Raw genomic sequence first — 24052 nt, 5'->3', positions numbered from 1 at the left:
TTTCGGCTTCTAGGAAATCTTTCCAACAACCATTTGGAAAATGGTACTGATGTGCACATGGATATTTATTCAGTAGAAGAAATGGGTTGGAGTCAGACCATGGCAGGGTGGAAAAACCTGGCTCTTCCCTGGGCTGACGTGCCCTGTGCCCGTGGTCTGTGCTCATCTATGAAATAAACTAACAGGCGGGGGACATTTTCTCCATTTGCATACTGGAGCTACCTTCCAACATTATATATAAACAGACGGCTTCAAATTGTTTTGACCCCAAAACAAAATGACATTTTGATTTCACCTTTCACACTTTGCTTCACCAAAGGATGGGCAACTAATACAGGTACCCGAGAACTCTAATGGCAACTAGTGGGCACCATTTTCTTGTGGATTGGCTGTTCACCTTTTATCCAATTCATAAAGAATATTACTGATAGGGCCGGGCGAGGTGGCTCACACCTGTAATCCTAGCACTCTGGGAGCCCGAGGCAGGCTGATCGTTTGAACTCAGGAGTTCCAGACTGGCCTGAGCAAGAGCAAGACCCGTCTCTACTAAAAATAGGAAGAAATTAGCTAGACAACTAAAAGTATATATATAAAAAATTAGCTGGCCATGGTGGCGCATGCCTGTAGTCCCAGCTACTCGGGAGGCAAAGGCAGGAGGATCACTTGAGCCCAGGAGATTGAGGTTGCTGTGAGCTAGGCTGACGCCACGGCACTCACTCTAGCCTGGGTAACAGAGTGAGACGCTGTCTCAAAAAAATTTAAAAAAAAAGTTTTTGAATAATAGTCTAATTTGTCAACCTTTTCCCTTTTGGCTTTGGGTACTGTGTCCTGCTTTGGGTGGGTCATTTGAAGAAAGTCCCCGGGTCAACAGCTAACTAAAGAGATAAGTGGCAAGTTTCATTCCACCTTTGCAAGATAAATAACAATGGGTGTGGAGAAAAAATTGCTCGACTTTTCTCTGGAGCCATAGCTTGGGAGACAGAAACAGGGAGTCCTACAGCTTCACTGCTCACTGGGCATTGTCAACGGAAAAAAAGCCAAACTCTGTAAAATAATTTTAAAGAGATTTATTCTGAGCCAAATTTGAGGACCATGACCTGAAGCCACTAACAAGAGGCCTTGGGCAAGTGGACTCGTAGTGACTGGGTTACAGTTTAGTTTTTATATGTTTAAGGATGGGGGCAGGGGGGTGTTACAGGTAAAGGCATCAATCAATGCGTGGGAGGCATACATTGGTTTGACCCAAAAAGGCAGGACATCTTGAAGAGGGGAGGCTTACAGGTTATAGGTGGGTTTAAAGATTCTTTGGATTGTAATTGGTTAAAGACATGAAGCTTTGTCTAAAGGCTTGGAAATGTTCTAACATAAGGAGCTGTTCTCAGAGACAAGCCACCAGATACAGATTTGTTGTGTAAATTGAGGACCTGCAGGTTTGTCATGCATACCCTTAGGCCTGTTAATGGGTTACAAAGGAAGTCCTCAAGAAGGGAGGGGGGCATGATGAGGCATGTTTGACCTCCCTCCTCCTGGCAGACAATTTAGTTTTAGGATATTCATTTGGGCATAAGGGGGTCCATTCAGTCAGCTGGGGGAGGGGGGGAGTGGTGAGCCTTACATTTTTATTTTACTTCACAACATCTTCGGCTGAATCTCTGGCCAACACTTCAAATTCAATAGAGCTGGAAAAAAAAAAAAAAAAAGAAACCCACCTACTCTTTTTGCCCAAACTAGTCACTTCTCTGACTTTTTTGACAGTCTCTCTAGTATCCAAACTCAGGAGCCATCTTTGCATCCTCCTCTTGTTCTTCCCACATCTAACCAGGAATTAATGTTCTTCACTCTTCATATTCTCATTACATTGTCAACCTCCTCTTCCCAAACCACATCCTCCAAATCTGAACTGTCACTACAGCCACCTCCATTTACCTCCTAGTTGCTACTTTCCAATAACCTAATGCTGGAGAGACATCCGCATAGATTCCCTCCATCGCTGCCTTAGTGTGTTTATTATAGTGTTACTCAAAAAATATGTAGAAACGTAAAGCTGGATTATCAACTCCTTATCCTCTGAGCTTTCATTCAACTCTAAAACAAAAACAAATTTACAAATCCAATACAAACAAAAGCCCAGAACCAATAAAATCCCAATTAACATTTAATGTCAGATGCTATTCTGGTGACTGTACTGCTATTCACATTAGTGACACAGATGGCTTCCCGGTATTCCATGTGCCTGTACTGTTGTAGGTACTAATGGCCACTTTCCCCACCATTTTCTTCTATTAGAATTTCTATAAAACCTTGGTTAGTACAGTCACCAGGAAATTTACATAGATGGACCATTTAGGCATTAATTCCTCTTCTATTCTTGTCTGATCGGCTTGTGACAAAGCAACCTGGTTCCATAAACACAGATGCAGATAGGAGCAATGGAACCATGAAATCATACGGAAAGACACAGCTATCAATGGCTACTTAGATAAGTCTGAACTTTATCGTAGACTAATATCTTAAATATTCATAGTGGCATTATTCATAACAACCAAAAGGTGGAAGAAACCCAAGTGTCCATCAGTGGATGAAGGGATAAATAAATACAATGTGGTATAAACATACAAATGGAATATTATTCAGACTTAAAAAGGAAGGAAAATTCTAACACATGGATGAACCTTGAGGACATTATGCTAAGTGAAACAAGACAGCCACAAAAGGACACGTAAGTATGATTCCACTTATATGAGGTATCTAAAGTAGTCAACTTCACAGAGACAAAGTAGAATGTGGTTGCCCAGGACTTGAGGAGGAGGAATAGGGGAATTAGTGTTAGGATACAGTTTGAGTTTTACAAGATAAAAAGGGTTCTGTGGATAGATGGTGGTGATGGTTGTACAACATTGTTAATGTACTTAACACTATTGAACGGTACAATTAAAAATGCTTATAATGGTAAGTTTTATGTTGTGTGTTTTACCACAATTAAACATTTTAAAAATGTAATATCAAGTGTTAAGACCAAAATTTTTAAATGCTTATAGAGAACTCATGGACTCTGAATGAATATTCCGACAGGCACCTTTCCCACAGTCCACACTGCTTTGATCCATTCTCCAGCCTACACCCCCAGCCTAGGATTCTAAAAGAACCTCACTCTGACTTCTCATACACATCACTGTTACCTCTCAACTCTCCTCCACACCAACCTTCAACTCCAGCTAACTGGTGTCCACGGATCTTGACATACGTCCTCGTCTCTTTGCCTTGGCTCATGTCTCTCATTTGCTTTTATCGTCTAATCTTTCCATTTGACTAAGTCATCTTTTCTTCCTCATAGTAGGATGGTCCCAGCCCGCAGGGACTTCCCCCATATCAGAGGACATCAATTTGCCCTGTTTGACATTAGTCACACATTCTAAATTATTTCATCACTTATCCTCCCAATCATTCAATAAACATTCATGTAACATATGCTATACACATGACAACATGCTAAGCCCTTGAATTAAATGCTACATTTTCTGCTTTTTGTCTCTTTCATATCCCTTTGCACATTTCACAAATGTTTATTATAGTCATGATGAAGATGTCATACCAGCCTGTTCTGTCATATTCCATATATGAACAGCAAATTTTAAACCACTGAAATCAAGAACAGTATAATATCAGGACTTGCCTAAAGTAACAAGATGTTTTGTTGGGAGTAGTGTGTTTTTTGTATCAAACTTAAAATGCAATTGTCAGTACAAGAAAGGTTTCAAGACTGACTTCAATGGGGATTATGTAGGAGAAGACTCTAGCCTTGGTTACTGGAAGGTTCCATGACAATAGTTGTAATGTCATTTGGTCATGAATGCCTGTGATCAGAGAAAGCATCCAGAACACATAATGTTTCATTAGTCTACCCCCTTTAAGATAGACAAATGGCCAATAAACATATGAAAAATGCTCAACATACTAATCATGAGGAAAATGCAAATTAAAACCCAATGCAATATCACCTTACTCCTGTTAGAATGGCTTTTATTAAAAAGTTCAAAAACAATAGATGTTGGTGTGGATGCAGAGAGAAAGAAACGCTTATATACTGTTGGTGGGACTGCAAATTAGTACAACCTCTATGAAAAACAGTATGGAGATTTCTCAAAGATCTAAAAATAGATGTACCATTTGATCCAACAATCCCACTACTAGGTATCTACCCAAAGGAAAAGAAGTCATTTTATCAAAAAGACACCTGCACCTGAATGTTTATTGCAGCATAATTCACAATTGCAAAGATCTGGAATCAACCCCAGTGCCCGCCAATTTATGAGTGCATTAACAAAATGGGGTATATGTATACCATGGAGTACCACTCAGCCATAAAAAACGATGAATTCATGCCTTTTACAGCAATTTGGAAGGAACTGGAGACCATTATACTAAGCAAAGTATCTCAAGAATGGAAAAACAAACAGCACATGTACTCTCTAACAAATTGGAACTAACTGATGGGCACACGAGCACAAAGGAAAGTAAAAGTCATTGAAAATCAAGCATGGGGCAGGGGATAGGAGGAGAAGGACAGAAACCTAACTGGTACAATGAACACTATTTGGGTGATGGGAACACTTATAGCCTTGATTCAACCCATGTAACCAAAACATTTTTATATCCTTAATTTTTTGGGAAAAAGTTATCCAGAGAGGGCAATGAGGAATCACTTATTTTCTCCAATTTTAAATGTATTAAAATATTGATAGAATACATTAAAAAATCCCCCCTGAATATGATTTACCTGATAGACATGTGCACAAACACAAATAACTTTATTCACATGTTAGAACAGTGTTTGAGTAGACAGAGTTTTAAGGATACTTAATACAATCAATTTCTTGAACTCATTTGATTTTTAAAAAACTATATTCAAGCTCTGAGTATTTTACTTACAGAATTTTGCATGTGACTCACTTCTTTCTAGACAAAGGTAAAATACTATCTGTATTTGCTTAATTCCCCATTATTTTGCTGTTTCAACATGATTTTGTACCCTCAGTCATTTCAATGTTAGTCAAAGGTTACACTTTCTTTCACTCTTAGCTTTTTTTGAGCTTCATTTTCTCTCTTTATGTTCTCTGGTGTAGCTTCGAGGTGTAGGGTATTCATTCCCAAGATCCACGACAATTACCTCCCTAGAAAATGTCACTCCTTTTAAAGGTCTTTTTTGGCTTTCAGTAGTTGAATGAGACCTACTGAGAGGTGTGGTTGTTTTCCGCAAATTGCCATTCTGTAAGAGAATGGGACAAACATCACATCATGAACATAGCAAGCTCTGCTTTTAAAAATATAGGCTATGCTATTATCAGAGTGGTCCTGGGGCATTAAAAGAAATACACACACACACACATATATATACTACATGTACATTGTTAATAAGAAATAGAAAAAGTATTTCTAAATGATTTAGGAAAGTGGTGATAATCCACCACGATCACATTTTCATATTTCTCTGCTTATTAAAAGCACACATTGACGTATTCAAATAACGTTTGGTAACGTGTTATTTTCCCTACGAAATGGTCAAACCTAAAAGCCATCTGGACCTCTCTGTCATGGACTGGGCATGGTTGTGTGGTGGGAGGGCATGTGAGCTGTTCTTATCAGGGAGCTTGAAAAGGCCCTGGCCACATTGTGTGCTTATGCAGAAGGAGCCTGGAACTAGCACAGGGACATGGTTTGGTTCTGAGCCAAACTGGTTCAGGCCACACTGGAGATGTAAACAATTCATCTTATTTTCTTGTTGGTATTAGGAGAGGGTTGGACCCCTATATAATCTCTTACAGCTCTAAGATTCTAGGAGTCTGACAAAAATAAACTGAAGAGGAATTAATAATAAAAACATAAATGGAACAATGAAGATAAGCAAGTTTCTAGGCTTGGCATATATAAATGGTTTAATGACATGAATCAATAGGCTAAGAAGAATGGTTTAAGTGACTGTGGACACTGGACTCATTCTAGGAACAAATCTAAGTTACAGGCAACTCCATCCTTGTTATTATACCTAGCTGAGCAATTTACCTCCTTTTCAATCACTCTAACCTGCCCCTTGAGAGTGAAAAAACGCATCACCTCTTGATCATTTTCTTCAGCATTTTCAGCCTCCTCTTTTACTTGGTCTTCTTCTGCATCCTCATCCTGTCCACGTACTGAGGGTAGGGTCACCACTTCCTTACTGTGTCTCTGGACAAGAATGCCAGGCCTCACTGGCATGATTTGCATTATGTCCCTGGAAAATCAATCAGCAGGGTTTTAAAAATTCATGCATCTTGGTCACCAATATTACACACAAAAATGGCTTTCTACCACATCCTAAGAAAGAGACTTACTTTCCATTGTCTCCTAGATTATTCGTCTCCACATTGGCAGGTACACAGTCTACACCTCTGTTAGCATCTGTACAAGGAGGTTTTTCTACTTCATCATTTTTCTTGCCTTGGAAACTGAAAGCAAACAAGAAGAAAGAAAAAAAAATCAGAAAAGGAAGACTGGCTCTGATTTTAAGGTATGGCAAAATAAAAATTTATTTTATTTTACTTTATTTTTTACATTTGCCTTTTGATTACACTACTTTTATTTTTTTTTATTTCAGAATATTATGGGGGTACAAATGCTTTGGTCACATAAATTGCCTTTGCACCACCCAAGTCAAAGCTACAAGTGTGTCCATCCTCCAGACAGTGTACAGAGAATCCACCTCCCCGCTCCCGCACCCAATGAATGTCACTTTTAAACAGGAAATTAGCATTTCTAAAACCATGAAATGGAAAGAGTAGATAGCTAAGAGTAGATAACAATTATTAATTGTTCTATTTAAAATTGTTTAATATATTATTTCTAGATACATTTGTTAGTGTGACTTGAAATCTGATCCCAATTTATCAGCATGGATTTATACCATTTATATAAAAAAACCACCAATAAAATGAGGATGCAAATGAGGCAAATTAGAAGGATGGTGAAGAAGGTGATTGCTGTGGTTTCAAAGCTCATAGGGTTAGCTAGAAGACTTATCTACTGTCACAATCACAGATTGTCCAAATATTCTTTTCCAGCTCAGTTTGAATGTAGTTCTCTTGTTCTTTAAGTTTTCTAGAAACAGAGGAATAAAAGGCTGTTTTCCTTGTTGTTCTTTTGATCAGTTCAGCTTCATAAAAGATGTTCTGCTTGTTTCAGTGCAGTTGACTCACACTGGCTAATTTCTCTCCATAAATTTGGTGGGGGCTGAGGTGGCCGGAGGGGAGACTGAGCTGGGACACGTGTGATCACTCAGTTCACCTCCCCTCACCCCAAAAACTATCAAAATCCAGAGGAGAGAGGAATCGGAGCAGCTGGAGCTGAGCCCAGCTCCCCATTCTTCTCTCTTCAGTGACATCATAGAATCACGGAGCCCACAGCGCCAGCCCAGCCCAGCCTACCACCCGGGGGCAGGAGAACCACTGAACTCTCCTCAGGCTGTCACCTGTCCTCCCCTCTGACAGGTGCAAGGAGGAGGCCATATGACATTGTCTCTATTATTCTTTGGACAAGGACTTTCTTCCTACTTTCCAAACACCATCATTCCTTTCCTAACCCAAGCCTATTTCTTTTATTGCTTCTTTCACAGACCATGAACAATCAGTCCACTTCCTTCTTATAAAATCCCTCTCAATAGCCCCAAGGTCAAGAATCTACTTACTTGTTTTTTTTTTTTTTTTACATTTTTACATAATTAAATTTTTAAACTTTTTAAATTTTTCTTTTTTTTTTTTTTTCAGCCACCAGATTTTGATTTTTAGGGTATCAACTTACTTCTTAATGGCATTCTCTCCAGGCTAAATAGCCCATGCCCTTCTAACCCTGCCTCACTAGGCCTACTTCCTGGAGACACAAGAGAATGGACAGCTCTAAAGGCCATGGCTGAGGAAGCCAGAATGGGACAAGACAGAGTGAAGATGGCCCTGGCCCAACCTAACTTCTGGTAAAAATGACTGATACCCATAACAAGGAGGGAGAGGGTGGAGCTAGATTTTCTGAGAAGAAAAGGAGAGTATAAAACAATATGGCAGCTGCTGACTACCACATCTAGAAAAGTCAGAGGTGAGCCCTGGGGCGGGGGGTGGGGGTGGTGGGTATCTTGGTCTGTTTTGTGCTGCTGTAACAGAATACCACAGATTGGGTAATTGATAAAGAACAAAAATTTATTTCTCACAGTTCTGGGGCCTGAGAAGTCCAAGATCAAGGCACCTGCAGATTAGGGCCTGGTCTCTCTGCTTCCAAGATGGCGCTCTGAATGCTGGTCCTCTGGAGAGGAGGCACGGTATGTCCTTACATGGCAAAAGAGCAGAATACAGTGGACCCACTCCCATGAGTTCTTTTTTATAATGGCATTGATCCATTGTGAGGGCAGAACTCTCAGGAACTAAATACCTCCCAAGGCCCCATCTCTCAACACTTGCATTGGAGATTCCAACACATGAATTCTGGAAGGGACACAGTCAAGCCATAGCAGGGGGTCTTTGGGCTGCAGTGACACTGGCTCTCCTCCAGAAGGGCAGGGAGTGTGGCTTTTTTATCTTTGGATGCTCCACCAAGTAAGGACCTGCACATTCCATAAATGTCAAATGAATGGGGGTGTGATGTGTGTAAGCACAAGTAGAGTTTGGTGGAGGGCTCAGGTCAAGGCTGATTTTGCAGAATATGTGAATGTCTGAGCCACTGCTGGCAGATTCGGCAGAATTCCTGGACAGTTCCTCCAGCCAAGGCTCCCAGACGAAGATTCAGAATCCCTCTCGAACTCCTCATTATTATTATACACACTGCCAGACAAGACTTGAAGAGCCCAAATCTGCTCGTGTGTCATGTATACATAAAAGCTTTTTCTGGGGAGATGGAAATATATCAATCTATGGTGGTTACAGAACTAGAGATGGTCCCTGACTAATTCTTACAATTTTTCAACTTTATGATGGTGTGAAAGCAATACACATTCAGTAGAAACTGTACTTCAAATTTTGATCTTTTCCTGGGTTTAGTGATATGCTGTATAATACTCTCTCATGATGCTGAGCTGCAGCAGTGAGCTGCAGCTCCCTATCAGTCATGTGATCTCATGGGTAAACAACTGATACTTTACAGTGTACTGTAGTCAATGAATTACATGAGCTATTTAACACTTTATTATAAAATAGGCTTTGTGCAGGCCGGGCGCGGTGGCTCACGCCTGTAATCCTAGCTCTTGGGAGGCCGAGGCGGGCGGATTGCTCAAGGTCAGGAGTTCAAAACCAGCCTGAGCAAGAGCGAGACCCCGTCTCTACTATAAATAGAAAGAAATTAATTGGCCAACTGATATATATATTAAAAAAAATTAGCCGGGCATGGTGGTGCATGCCTGTAGTCCCAGCTACTCGGGCGGCTGAGGCAGAAGGATTGCTCGAGCCCAGGAGTTTGAGGTTGCTGTGAGCTAGGCTGACGCCACGGCACTCACTCTAGCCTGGACAACAAAGCGAGACTCTGTCTCAAAAAAAAAAAAAAAAAATTGGCTTTGTGTTAGATGGTTTTGCCCACCTGTAGGCTAATGTAAGTGTGCTGAGCATGTTTAATGTAGGATAGGCTAAGGTATGATGTTTGATAGATTGGGGGTACTAAATGCATTTTGACTTACATTTTCAACTTAGAATGGATTTATCAGACATAATCCCATTGTAAGTCAAGGAGCATCTATGTATATAGTCATGTGTCCCATAATGATGTTTCCATTGACAACAGACTGCATATGTGACAATGGTTCTATAAGATTATAAAGCCATCCATATTTTTTCTTTTTTTTTTTTGAGACAGAGTCTCGCTTTGTTGCCCAGGCTAGAGTGAATGCCGTGGCATCAGCCTAGTTCACAGCAACCTCAATCTCCTGGGCTCAAGCGATCCTCCTGCCTCAGCCTCCCAAGTAGCTGGGACTACAGGCATGCACCACCATGCCCGGCTAATTTTTTCTATATATATTAGTTGGCCAATTAGTTTCTTTCTATTTATAGTAGAGACGGGGTCTCACTCTTGCTCAGGTTGGTTTCGAACTCCTGAGCTCAAACGATCCTCCCGCCTTGGCCTCCCAGAGAGCTAGGATTACAGGCGTGAGCCAACACGCCTGGCTCATATTTTTTCTGTACCTTTTCTATGTTTAGATATGTTTAGATACACAAACACCATTGTGTTACAACTGCCTACAGTATTCAGTACAGTAATAATCTACACAGGTGTATAGCCTAGGAGCAACAGGCTATACCATATAGTCTAGGTAAGCAGTAGGTTACATAATCTAGGTTTGTATATTCTATGATGTTTGCATAATGACAAAATTGCCTAACCATCACATTTCTCAGGATGTGTCCCTGTCATTAATCAATGTACGGTGTATGTATAGCTATACCCATCAAACTGTGTATTTAAGTGCTTATACCCTCTGCTGTTTGGATATTATTACACCAATCAAGAGGAATCAAGAGGAAAAAAGGGCCCATCTCCATGCCTGAATTTCAGTGGGTAGTAAGAGTACTGCTGGACTAGAGGTCACTGATGCTAGCTGGCTCTGTCTCAAAAATTGTTTACTATACACATTCTAAGATTGGAGACCTATAACAAGGATATAGTAGTAGCACCACATGAGGGTTGATAAGACTGCATCATAAGGGCTTTCACTGAATGTAGCTTGGGGAATCAATACCTTAAATTTATATGTATAGTTAATATAATTCTGGAAAATGGAGACCAACTTTGGTCTCTAAATCACATTTTTAAAAAATTTTTTCTTTTTTTTTTCTTTCTTACTTTTTTCTTTTTTTAATTTTTATTTATTTATTTTTACCTTGGTATGAAATAGTTTGAATATCATAAATCACATTTTAAATGCTTGGTACTGTAAGCTCTGTGAGATTATAAGGCTGGCACTATCCTGATACCAAAGCCACTATAAGAAAAGAAAATTAAAGACCTATATCCTTTATGAATATTGATGCAAAAATCTTCAAAAAAGTACTAGCAAACTAAATTCAGCAGCACATTAAATGGATTATATACCATGACCAAGTGGGACTTATTACTGGAATGCAAGGATAGTTTAACATAAAAAATCAACCAATGGAATATACCACATTAATACAGTGAAGGCAAAAAACCACATGATCATCTCAACTGATGCAGAAAAAGCGTTTGACAAAATGTATCAACCTTTCGTGATAAAACCATTCAGCAAACAAGGAACAGAAGTAAACTACCTCAACACAATAAAGGCCATAAATGAAAGCCCCACAACTAACATTATATGCAATGTTGAGAAAATATTTGTTAATCACATACCTGAGAGTAGACTGATAGCCACAATACATAAATAACTACAACTCAACAACAGAAAACCCCAATTAAAAAAATGGGCAAAGGGTTTCAATAGGTATTTCTCCAAAGAAGATATACAAATGACCAATAAATACCTGAAAAAAATGTTCAATATCACTAATCATTAGGGAAGTACAAATCAAAACTACAATGTGATACCACTTCACACCTATTAGGAGGGTTATTATTTTAAAAAAGAAAGAAAGAAAGACAAAAACAAGTGTTGGTGAGGATGTGGAAAAACAAGAAACCCTGTGCAGGCTGGTGGGAATGTAAAAAAGTATAGTCATTGTAGAAAACAGTATGGCATTTCCTCAAAAAATTAAATATAGAATTGCTGCATGATGTAGCAATTCCACTTCTAGGTATATACACAAAAGAATTGAAAGCAGGGATTCAAACAGATATTTGTATTTGTATACCCATGTTCATAGCAGGATTACTCACACTAGCCAAAAGGTGGAAAAACCCAAATGTCCATTGATGGATGAATACCTAAAAGGTGGTATATAGATATACAATGGAATACTATTTAGCCTTAAAAATGAATGAAATTTTGATTCATATAACAGCATGGATGAACCTTGAAGACATTATGTTAAGCAAACTAAGTCAGAATCAAAAGGACACATATTGTAGGATTCTACTTACATGAAATCCCTGGAACAGTCACATTCATAGACACAGAAAGTAGAATAACGGTTACCAGGTCCTAAAGTGAGGAGGAAATGGGGAGTTAGTTTTTAATGGCTACAGAGTTTCAGTTTAGGATGATGAAAAAATTCTGAAGATGGATAGTGGTAATGAATGGTTGTACAGTAATGTGCATATACTTAATACCACAAACTACATGCTTAAAATGGTTAAAATGATAAATTTTTTGTTATATATATTTTATCACAATTTAAAAAAATTATTTTTGGAATGAGGAAAGGGAACTCACGTGTAAAGTGGCCATGTCCGTGGCAGGCATTGGAAAAGTAAAACTACCAGCATAAAGAAATCTTGTTTCAATCTCTGTCCATTTGTTTGGCTTAAGCTGGTTTAAGTGGAGTTTATGGATCTTGCAACCCAAGATTCCTGACCAACACAGCGTTGCAGCCAACATCACACTGCCTCCCTTTCTGAGCCCTTGACACAGAGGCATAGCACCCATTCATCATTTCCTGATCCTTCTTTCTAGGAATTGAATAGGTTCCTTCCAACCCGTGACGAGGAGTGAAATGAAATGGTGCCTTTTCTCTTCCATCAAATGAGTGCAGCTCTTTTCTGTACCTTGGCTAGCAAGGGTGCTTAGAGGTTCTATTTCAGGTTTTAGAAAGCTGAATGAAAGTCACTAAGAAACTCATCAGTGGACTGTGATATTTAACAGGGCACTTGGATTGAAATTTTTTTCCTTCTACATTAATGGTCCAAATCTGTCAGTTTTTACCTGAGGAAGAGAAAGGAAAAAAATGATATTAAACACCATGATAAATGGCTAACATTTCAGTACTATTTCCAAAGAAAACAAAGGTTTTTGTTGAGAAGCCTTTTATGATTTACAGTTAACCTTTCCATAAAGAAGGCATATATAAACCTCAGAAAGTCTACAGCTTGATGAGGTTCTTAATGTCCTGGCAATAAACAATCCATCAGCTTATTGTTTTTACAACAGAAAACACCACCATTTTTTTTTTTTTTTTAGACAGAGTCTCACTCTGTTGCCCAGGCTAGAGTGCTGTGGCGTCAGCCTCGCTCACAGCAACCTCGAACTCCTGGGCTCAAGAGGTAACTCCCGCCTCGGCCTCCCAAAGTGCTAGGATTACAGGCGTGAGCCACCACTCCTGGCCAACACCACCATTTTCAAGGGTGTGGACACTAAGACAGCAATTCTCCCAGTAAGGAGACGCTAATCCCCAAATGCCACCATTTAGCAGAAAAGCCTGCAAGCTAACTGCGAAAGATTTAGCAAATCCTTACACCTAATATCTATTCATCTGAGATTGAAATGTCTTTCAGAGAGAACATGTCAGAAACAGAGTACTATTAATATTCTGACCACCCAGAATCGGTAAAGACATTGCTGGCTCGGGCCGCACTAGCCACAATACCTATGCTCACACCCTTCCCCAAAGTACCTTGGTCCAGTGCTCTGCTACAGGTTTCATGAGGACAGAATTCGGAGTGGAGGATTCAGCCACTATTTGGCCTTCATTCCAGTGGTCCCATTCCACCCTTCAGATTTGAGGAGGACCTATCTGGGCTGCAGGCAAAGGAGAATGCTCTTGCCATGTACTTGGGCATATTGTTCCTTGACCCTATGCTACAAGGTTAGTGAAGATCAAATTTCAAAGACTATGAAACACAGATCAGTCTCTGATTCTACCTTCCTGAGATGTCTGGGAAACATACTAAAGCTGACCCAACTCATCCATTCCAGGAGACTTCCCAACCTTGCAATTCCATCCCAAGGAAGAAGCAATAGGCCATTCCAGCTCGGTTCCAAGGTGCAAGTTCCCCCCAGGGTGTGTACAGGCTGTGCCCTTTGCACATTACCTGGTTCCAAGCTCCCTCCCCATTTCCCAACCCCCTAGCAACTCACATCCCATAACAAGCAGTGGGACCACGACCAAGAGGCATAAAACACCTTTGGTGTTTTATTTTGGAAGCTCTAGCCTTAGAGGCTGAGAGCATGTCTCTGCCTGGGGGTGCTGTTGTTTGAGGTGAAGCTGGCTCCACCCCTGCTGTCTACTCAACAAGGTGGTGGCAGCGGGGTTTGTTCCTTTTTAATCATTTTGTTCAAACTATAAACTTTTTATTTCCTTCTAAACATAATTTCTGATCATTTTAATGTTATTGTGTGTGCTTATATATATATATTTTTCTTTTTCTTTTTTTAGAGATAGAGTCTGACTCTGTCGCCCAGGCTAGAGTGCAGTGACCATATCATAGCTCATTATAACCTTAAACTCATGGGTTCAAATGAGATGTCAGGTGGACGCCACCATGCCTGGCTAATTTTTGTATTTTTTGCTGTGTATGGCAGGGGTGTCTCACTATGTTGCCCAGGCTGGTCTCAAACTCTTAGCCTCAAGCAATCCTCCCACCTCAGCCTCCCAAAGTGCTAGGAATACAGGCGTGAGCCACCATGCCCAGCTCTATGTATCTTATTTTAATCTGTTTGTTTTTATTCTTTTTCCTCAACCTCTCTATGCACAGCCTTTAATCTTAATATTTTCTGAAAATGGTACCAGCAATTATCTAGCAAGGGCTTCTCTATGGTGAAGGATCAGGTTTTGTTTCCTCTCCCGATCCACTGAGGACCAATATTTTAGTAAAATACAAGAAAAATGGTCATACATTTAGATGCACAGCAATATAAAATTGTTATTTAAAAGGTTCTGGGTATTTACTTTCAATTTCTGTATTTTGTTGCAGACCAGTGACAATTTAGGGACCAGCATCAGTGCACAGATCACACTCAAGAGTAGTACTGATGGACCAAATCCCTCATTTATTTGTTTTAAATAACATTTTTTTATCACAGAAAATTTGGAAAAAATATAGAAAAAAGAAAATAAAATCTCTCATAATGCCATCACCCAGAGATAAAAAAATATGTGTTAAAATATCAGTATATGTCCTTTAAGTCTCTTTTCTATGCATATGCTTTTAATGGCTTTATTAAGATATAATTCACATACCATTACAATTCACCCATTTAAAGTACGAAGTTTAACAGATTTTTTTGTACATTCACAGGGTTGGGCAATAATTACTACAATCTAACCCTTTATAACATTTTTACGTCCCAAAACCCTTTACAACATTTTTATGTCCCAACATTTTTACGTCTTATCCACTGGTGGTCACTTCCTCTCTCTGTCTACTCCCCAGCCCCTGGCAATCATTCATTTATTTTCTGTCTCTATAGATTTGCCTACAGTCAACATTTCATATAAATGGAATCATAAAATATTAATATGTAGTGTTTTGTGTCTGGTTTCTTTCACTTAGCATGTTTTTAAGATTCATCCATGTTATAGCATGTAACAGTATTTCCTTCCTTTTTATTGCTAAATAATATTACATTTTATGAATATATCAAATTTTGTTCATCCATCTATCCATCAGCTTATGGACATTTGGGTTGTTTCCACTTTTTGGCTATTATGAATAATATTGTTATGAATATTCACATACATGTTTTTGCATAGTATGCTTTCATATCTCTTGGTATATATCTAAAAGTGGAATTTCTGGGTTATATGGTAACTTTACAGTTTAGCATTTTGAGGATATACATGTATTTTTATAATTTTTTAAAACTGGAACCCTTGTGTATATATTTTGTTAAATTTAACATTCTTATTATGAACATTTCCTAATGTTTCAGTAATCTTCAAAAAGATGATTGTTAATACCTATACATTTTTTCATTTTATAGAAGCATTGTAACTATTTTCTTATTGCTGGTCAACTTGCTACTTTTATAAACAGTATTGGATATATTTGTACATGAATATGTGAGCACAAGTCTGATATTAAAATATTAATCTTTTATTTTCAATAGCTCATTGGCTTTTGGCTCTTTATCTTTTATTTTATTTTATTTATTTATTTTTTAGACAGAGTCTCGCTTTGTTGCCCAGGCTAGAGTGAGTGCCGTGGCATTAGCCTAGCTCACAGCAACCTCAATCTCCTGGGCTCAAGCAATCCTACTGCCTCAGCCTCCCAAGTAGCTGGGACTACAGGCATGTGCCACCATGTCCGGCTAATGTTTTCTATATATATATATTAGTTGGCCAATTAGTTTCTTTCTATTTATAGTAGAGACGGGGTCTCGCTCTTGCTCAGGCTGGTTTTGAACTCCTGACCTCGAGCAATCCGCCTGCCTCGGCCTCCCAGAGTGCTAGGATAACAGGCGTGAGCCACCTCGCCTGGCCTATCTTTTATTTTAAATCTCATCCATTTTATTTCATTGTTCTTTGGCTTCAAATATCTTATGTTTTGATTATTTTTAACTTTTATTGTCTTTTTTTCCATTTTTTTTTTTAGTTGATTTCTGATTTCTTAGATTCACTCTCCTCCTAACTTTTATTAAGGCAAAAGCAATGTTCTGCTTTAGGTTTAGAAACTGTTAAAAACACTTATTTCTTTATAATCTATCTCAATAACTTGTAAAAAGGAAATAATAAATCCCATTCATCTGAAAAGCATAACAGCTATTCTGCATTTAGGGGGGGTTGGTGAGGAGGAAAAAAATCAGAAAAGAAAAAACATTCAATACTCACCAGCAAATTGGTATTAACTGAACAGCACCTAAGTGGTCACATAGGAACTACAGTAATAGGGTATTGGGCAGGTGGGAGGGTGGAGGGGGGTGGGTATATACATACATAATGAGTGAGATGTGCACCATCTGGGGGATGGTCATGATGGAGACTCAGACTTGTGGGGGGAGAGGGGGAAATGGGCATTTATTGAAACCTTAAAATCTGTACCCCCATAATATGCCGAAATAAAAAACAAAAAAACAAAAAAAAGAAAAAACATTCATTGGTGATATGACTTAAATTTTAAGTGAAAATAGTAGAAACATATTTCATAAACAAACAATATTTCCCATTAAAACATGTTTTCTGACTCCAAACAATTTTCTCAACCTTAGATGTTAAAGTTTCTCTTGTAGATGTCAAAGTCTTTCTTAATAACTAGAGTCTTTATTACTCTTTATTGTATTAAAAGAAACCCCAGAATGACAAATTTGACATTTGAACAAGTCAGTTTTATTGGGAACTTGTTTAAACTTGATTAATCGAAGACTTTAAACTTTTCTGCTACTTTTCAAGTTCACAGTAAAGACATTCATAGCATATCACTGGTAACCTAATGCTCAAGGAGGTATTTTTCTCTCTGTATAAAATTTTGGTATCTAGTAACTTAAAAACAGAATTTAAAGTAAATTTTAGAACATTTTTAGTTTTACAGAAAATTGAGAAGACAGTACAGAGAGTAGTCCTATACCTCAGATCCAGTTACCCGTTACTAATATCTTACATTAGTATGGTACATTTGTTATGGTTAGCGAACCAATACTGATAAATTATTATTAACTAGAGTCCCTAGTTTACTTAAGTTCCCTTTATTTTCACCTAATCTCCATTTTCTGTTCCAGATCCCACATTATATTTAGTTGTCATGCCTCCCTAGGCTCCTCTTGGCTGTGACAGTTTCTCAAATTTCCTTGTTTTTGATGACCTTGATAGCTTTGTGGAATACTGATCAAGTACCTTGAAGGATGAACAACTACTGGAATTTTTTATTCCAAATTTCCCTGAAGTAAAGGAAGACATAAATTTCACACCTTTATTTCTCCATTACTGATTTACTCAAACACCTTCTTTGAGCATGGACTGGATTTAGTGAATTGCTTCTGATGGCTAAAATGTAGCAGAAGTAAGGACCTTTGAGTTCTGAGAGCAGGTCATAAAACACATTGTGGCTTTCTTTCTCTTTGCCTTTTTCTTGAGTCACTCGCTCTGGGAAAAGCCAGTCATATTGTGAGGACACTCAAGCAGTGGCTGGAACAGCCCACATGGTGAAGAACTAAGGCCTCCTTGCTTCCAACAGCCAGGGAGGAACTAAGGCTTCTTGCCTATAACCATGTGAGTAAGCCTGGAAGTGGATTCCTCCCCACTGAGTCTTCAGATTATCATAGACTAACATTTTGACTGCAACCTCAAGAGTGACCTGGAGCCAGAATTGGCAAGCTAAGCCACTGCTGAAATCCTGACCCACAGAAACTATGACATCATAAATGCTTACATTAAGCTGCTAAGTTCTGGAGTCATTTGTTATGCAGAAACAGATATCTGCTATAGCGTATATTGCATATATTTTTACTCTCTACATATTATGATGTTTTGATATCTTAAAATCCTTTCTGCCTGGGGAGACTGCCCATTCTGGAACTAGCCAATTCTTAGTGATAGCAAAAGGCTCAGCCTATAGCATCCCTGTGATCTTCAAACCAACCAATCCAAAGCTAAGTCCCCTCTATCTGGCCAGTACACCCCAGGAGACAACACTCCTCTGCCCCAAGCATCCTAGGGCCAAGTAGAACCCCAAATTATTCAAATTAGCTAATCCTAAAATGCTTATCCTGCCCTGCATTGCCTTTTCCCTGGAAATTCCAACAAAGGCCATGATCTAGCTTCTGCCTCAGTTCCTGCCCCTTCTGCCTCCAAACTGACTTGGCCCTAGGCAGCATGCAGTGCCTCCTGGTTCTAGGACCTGGTTATAGTAACTTGTATCCACCATAATAATATTATACAGAGTATTTCAGTGCCCTAAAAATCCTGTGCTGGGGACTTCTTTTGTTTTTTGAGACTGGGTCTTACTCTGTTGCCTGGGCTAGAGTGCAGTAGCATCATCTTAGCTCACTGCAACCTCAAACTCCTGGGCTCAAGCGATTTGCCTGCCTCAGCCTCCTAAGTAGCTGGGATTACAGGTGTGAACCACAATGCCTGGCTAATTTTTCTATTTTTTGTAGAGACTGGGTTTTACTCTTACTTAGGCTGATCTCAAACTCCTGGCCTTAAGCAATCCTCCCACCTTTGCCTCCCCAAGTGCTAGGATTATAGGCATGAGCTACTGTGCCTGGCCCTGAAATGAGTTTAAAACAATAAAAATGATTTTATTAGAATATTATTTTCCAGTGTTAAAACAAAAAGAAAGAATGTGAAAAGGCAACCCACAGACTGGTAGAAAAATATTTGCCACGCCAAATATTCTATAAAAACCAGCATACAGAGTATAGTTTAAAAACTCCTATAAAAATAAAAGGGAAAGACAAAATAGAAAAGAGGTACTTCTCAGAAGACAAAATATGAATGGGCAACAAATATAAGAAAAGAGGCTCACCTCACTAATAATCACAGACATGCAAAGTGAAAACACAGTGAGATATGGTATTTTATACCCACAAGATTGGCAATAATGAGAAGTCTATCAGTTCTAAGTACTGGAGAGAACATGCAGCAAAGGGAACTCTTCTACACTGTAGATGGGATTGTAAATGACTCTTAACACTTTAGAAAAACTCTTGTCATTCCAAGAAGACTGTTGTATGTGTAATAACATGTAAGAGAATATTCTTAGTAGTTCATAAAATAGTGTTTTAATCATAAAACAAATTTTTAACCCAAAAAACAGCAACCTGGAAATAAACCACATGTTTATCAAAATAGGAATAGGCAAATAAATTCTGGTATAATCACACAATGGAACACCATGTAGCCATGAAAATGAATATATTACAGCTACATGCATTAAGGCAGATGAATTATATAAACAAAGTTAAGAGAAAAAGCAGAAAAATAAATATACATAACATTTTTTATCAAGTTCAATTGAATCATAAACAGTAATATTTGGATGGTGAAATGATAAAAAACAGTGATTTAAAAAAATTCAGAATAATGGCTACTTCTGTGGGGAAAAAAATTGGAGACTGTAACAGAAGCCATTTGGGAGTTTCACTCATACTGGTAATGTAATGTTTCTTAAATTCAGCTGTGGATTCAAAGAGATAAACTTTATTATTATGTCTCCTAACTTGCATAAATATATTCTTTTTGTGAATAACATACCTAATTAAATTTTTAAAAATACTTTTAACTAAAGCAAGTAAGATGTTGGAAGAACATACACTTGTTAATAGTAGTTACCATCAGAAGGTGAAATTATGGGAGATTTTTCACTGTTTATAGTATACATTTCTAATTTTTTTTAAAGTTATAGTAATTTTAATTTATTTACTTACTTATTTTTGAGACAGGGTCTCACTCTGTCACCCAAACAGATCATAGCTCACTGTAACCTTGAACTCCTGGGCTCAAGCAATCCTCCTACCTCAGCCTCCAAGTAGCACCTGGCTGGTTTTTTATTTTTTTGTGGGGGGAGTGTTGGAGGGGTGGTATCCCTATGTTGCTCAGGCGGTCTTGAACTTCTGACTTCAAGTAATCCTCCTGCCTCAGCCCCCAAAATGCTGAAATTACAGGAATGAGCCACCTCGCCCAGCCTGCACTGGAGACTGTTACAGTCTCTAATTTTTTCCCCCACAGAAGTAGCCATTATTATGAATTTTTTTAAATCATTGTCTTTTATCTTTTTTTTTTTTTTGAGACAGTCTCACTTGGTCTCCCAGGCTAGATCGCAGTGGCGTTATCATAGCTCACTGCAACCTCAAACTTCCAGGCTCAAGGGATCCCTCCACCTTGGTCTCCTGAGTAGTTGGGACTATAGGCACACAACACCACACCCAGCTAATTTTTAAAATTTTTTTTGTAAAGACAGGAGTCTCACTATGTTGCCCAGGCTTGTCTTGAACGCCTGTGCTCTAGTGATCCTCCCTCCTCGGCCTCACAAAGTGCTAGGATTATGGGTGTGAGCCACCATGCCTCATCTATTTATTTTTGTTTTTAATGAAAAACATTCACATGATTTTAAAAGCAATTTATTATAATGAGGTATACATTAGGAAGTTTCTCCTCTCATCTCTGTCCTCCCTTCCAAACCATAGGAAACCATGATTATTATTTTCTTGTGAATATTTCCAGAATTTAGTGGAAACATGGATCACATATTTTAATTTCTTCTTTTCTACACAAAAGGCATACCTTACACCTTTTTTCACTTAGTAAGATAACCTGGATAATCTTTCCACATCAGTAGGTAGGTAATGTCCTCATTCTTTTTCATAGCTGCATAATGCTCCATTGTGCATATGTATTAATACCATTGGTTTCTTTCTCTTTTTCTTTTTTTAGGCTAGTCAAGTGAAGCAGCGGGATTGGAGAATCAAAGGAATCTGTAACTGGTTGTGATCAATTAGTTGTAAACACCACTGCACTCGGACCAGCCCCATTGTTTTTAATATCAGTCCTCATGGTTTCGAATCTTTTGCTCTTACAATCAATGACCTCACGCATACATTTCATATGTAAGCAAGTGTATCTGTAGGAAAGATTTCCAAAAGTGGGATTTTTTGAATCAAAATGGAAATGCAATGCGGTTTTTACAACCACTGAGAATGGCTACATTCTGCTGTTCCACCAGCACTGTAACACGCCCGTTTCCCTTACATCCTCCTTTACAGAATATATTGCCAAACGTTCCAATATTTGCCAATGTGGTGATTTGCATTTTTCTATTGAAAACTGAAGCAAAGCATCTTTTCATATGTTTAAGGTCTATTTGTAATTATTTTTTCGTGAACTCTGTGTTTCTTTTGCCTATTTTTCTATTGGATGGCTGGTTGTTAGAACTTTTATAACGAATATTTAACATATTTATGTTTGGAAAAAAATTATCCAAAGAAAAAAGGTGATAAAAGCTGTACTAGCCTTTCTTCCACGAGTGTGGTACCCAATCAAAGAGGGATCCAAACAGGTCCAGAACAACTTCAACTGGCTTCCAGCCCCGACAGAGGAAGCTTGGAAAAGCGGGGCCTGCCCGCCTACCCTCAGCGTGCGCATGCTCGCCTGATTCCCCGCGGAAAGTTGGTGTGCGCATGCTCCAAAAGCCCGAGACCCCTGATTCCTAACGGAAAATCTGTTACGCATGCGTAGAAACTACCCTCCCTGGAGACTTTCCTCAAAGGACTGAAGGTAGCTTGGGTTTCACGAAGCTGGCTCTGTAAGCTCCGACAGCCAAGGCTTTTGTTGTCGGAAAAGTCCAGGGGCACCATATATTCTATGAAGAGGGAATTCCAGGTCGTCAGCGACAAGGCGTCTTCCTGTGGCCGTCAAACAAAACACCGCGTTACATCAGCGGGTGGTAGTCACCTGGCCCTCTCCAGACGGTGTCTACAGCGAGCTTTATTTTTTTTTTAAATAATGTTTTGTATTGAAGAGGAAATTGATTAAAAAGGGTTTTCAAGCATGTCAGGAGTTTAATAATAAACTACATATTTTAAAATATTCCATAGGGTGCGCTAGAGAGAGGTCTCTCTAGCCTGAGAAAAACCACCTGTCACTCGCGGAGAAAAAGGTGCGCTGACTTTCCCTGCTTGATGCAGAGTGGAGAATTAGACCTTACAGGAAGATATCACCGATTCCGAAAAGAATGCTGCACCCGTCACGTTACTGCATTTTGTGAGACTTTTTGAAAGCTCCAGAAACAGTGCCCACGGTTTTCAAGCTGAAGGCTGGAGAAAGGTGGCCCTAGATCCCTGAGGACTGTTTTCCCCAACAAGGAGCTATAATGTGTATTTGAGCACTTGGTAATGAAGGCTAGGCTTAACGCTTCAGGTGGTTTCCTTGTGCTTTTAGCGCCACCTCGTGGTAGTACTCTGGTGTCGGAATCTATGCTTTCCTGATTTTTTTTTTAATGCTCCTGAACACATTTCTGGCTGTTGTTTACAATATCGGTCGTTTAAATATTATCATGTCACATAGCAGTATGGTTTTCAACCCATCTGCACAATAGAGTCACTTTGTGACCTTTAAAAAATACCGACACTAGGTCCAGCTCCTGAGCCACTGTCAGAGAGGCAGTAATAGTGATTTGTTGGACAAAGCTAGACGTCATTTAAAATTATGAGTTCCATTGCTTACTGGAAAGAGTCAGCTTTCTTCCCTGAGTATATGACTACATACACTCATGCTATCATATGACTATTTATGGCTAAAAATGAATACATTTGGTAGATTTCTTTAAGTAATTGTTTCTGATGTAAAATAATTCTGACAGTTGCCTACATTTCTCTTATTTTTTTTTAATTTGGGAAAATACATTAACCACAGAAAAGTGTAGAGTCTAAGACAAGCAACAGCTGAACCCACCACTCAAAATTGACTAATGTGAGCATTGTCATGTGTGCTTCAGATTATTTTTATATATGTGAGGAATAAAATATTTCTAATAGAGCATAAGTGCTGAACAGGAAGACCAATAAAGCAATGAGAACGTTAGTCTGCTAAACTGTGGCAATGTTGTGAGTACAATACAACTCAGAGAGGAAAGAGATCAACAGATTCATGAAGGAGGTGAGATTTGAGCAGGGACCTGAGCAAGGGAAAAATGTTACTAGGCAGCAAAATGAAAGGACAACAATCTAGGTAGAGGAATAACATGAGCCAAGGTCAAAAATAGGAATGAGCACAATAGAGTTATTGCTAAAAGTCTTTCATATGGTCTAATAATAATAGCTAACATTTTTGAGCACTTACTATATGTCAGACACTATTCCAAGTGCTTTACATGCATGTGTTGACCCATTTAATACAAGAATACTGTCATCAAGAACATGTTGCTCAAATAATTTTTTTCTGTTGCCCTTAGACAAATTGCCATCTCTGAGTCTCAATCTCTCCTTTTGTAAAAAAAGCAGATAATACTGTGCTGTGCACAATGGATATATGCATATGGGCAAACACAAGAAGAGACTGAACAAAACTGATGTAGCCATTAGGATAAATTGGTGAGATTATAGGTTATATTTCTATTACTCAAATGCATTTTAATATAATATCGGCTTTTTTGAAAGTTTTGTTGAGATATAAATTTTTTGAAAGTTTTGTTGAGGTGACATACCATTACAATTCACCTATTTAAATGGTACAAGCCAATGGTCTTAAGTATATTTCCAGAGTTGTAC

At 38.7% G+C, this 24052-nt stretch overlaps 1 protein-coding gene and 1 long non-coding RNA gene across 6 annotated transcripts; one reads left to right on the top strand and one right to left on the bottom strand.

Annotated features, from left to right (window-relative positions):
• Positions 1-4789: 4789 nt before the first annotated feature.
• C3H2orf74 (chromosome 3 C2orf74 homolog) lies at positions 4790-12108 on the bottom strand. Of its 4 annotated transcripts, none has more exons than XM_076000814.1 (5): positions 12058-12108; positions 8266-8380; positions 6369-6482; positions 6112-6268; positions 4790-5266 (listed from the first exon to the last, which is right to left on the bottom strand). In XM_076000814.1, the coding sequence occupies exons 1-5, from the start codon at positions 12083-12085 to the stop codon at positions 5093-5095; spliced, it is 588 nt and encodes a 195-aa protein (XP_075856929.1). In that variant the 5' UTR covers positions 12086-12108; the 3' UTR covers positions 4790-5092. The 4 variants fall into 4 exon arrangements, with proteins under 4 accessions (XP_075856929.1, XP_012620299.1, XP_075856928.1 ...); XM_012764845.2 differs by lacking the exons at positions 8266-8380; positions 12058-12108 and adding exons at positions 6938-7131; positions 7230-7408; XM_076000813.1 differs by lacking the exon at positions 12058-12108 and having other exon boundaries at positions 8266-8924.
• Positions 7422-21643, top strand: LOC105871486 (uncharacterized). 2 transcript variants are annotated; one of them, XR_001154135.3, is made up of 4 exons: positions 7422-7700; positions 7797-8118; positions 8233-8338; positions 21222-21643. It is a non-coding gene; the product is annotated as an uncharacterized LOC105871486 (long non-coding RNA). The 2 variants fall into 2 exon arrangements; XR_012918566.1 differs by lacking the exon at positions 21222-21643 and adding an exon at positions 17567-17733.
• Positions 21644-24052: the final 2409 nt, after the last annotated feature.

Source organism: Microcebus murinus, chromosome 3, assembly GCF_040939455.1.
Source record: "Microcebus murinus isolate Inina chromosome 3, M.murinus_Inina_mat1.0, whole genome shotgun sequence".
In the NCBI taxonomy this organism is placed as follows: Eukaryota; Metazoa; Chordata; class Mammalia; order Primates; family Cheirogaleidae; genus Microcebus; species Microcebus murinus.
The sequence above is the reverse complement of the archived record's forward strand: the minus strand, read 5'-3'. Positions and strand labels throughout refer to the sequence as shown.

Coding starts and splice junctions, on each gene's coding strand:
- C3H2orf74 (XM_076000813.1), bottom strand. CDS start 8,417: ATGGATCAATGCCATTATAAAAAAGAACTCATGGGAGTGGGTCCACTG. Junction 6,269..6,368: donor AATCTAGGAGACAATGGAAA/GTAAGTCTCTTT, acceptor TTGATTTTCCAG/GGACATAATGCAAATCATGC. Junction 5,267..6,111: donor CTGAAGAAAATGATCAAGAG/GTGATGCGTTTT, acceptor ATTCTCTTACAG/AATGGCAATTTGCGGAAAAC.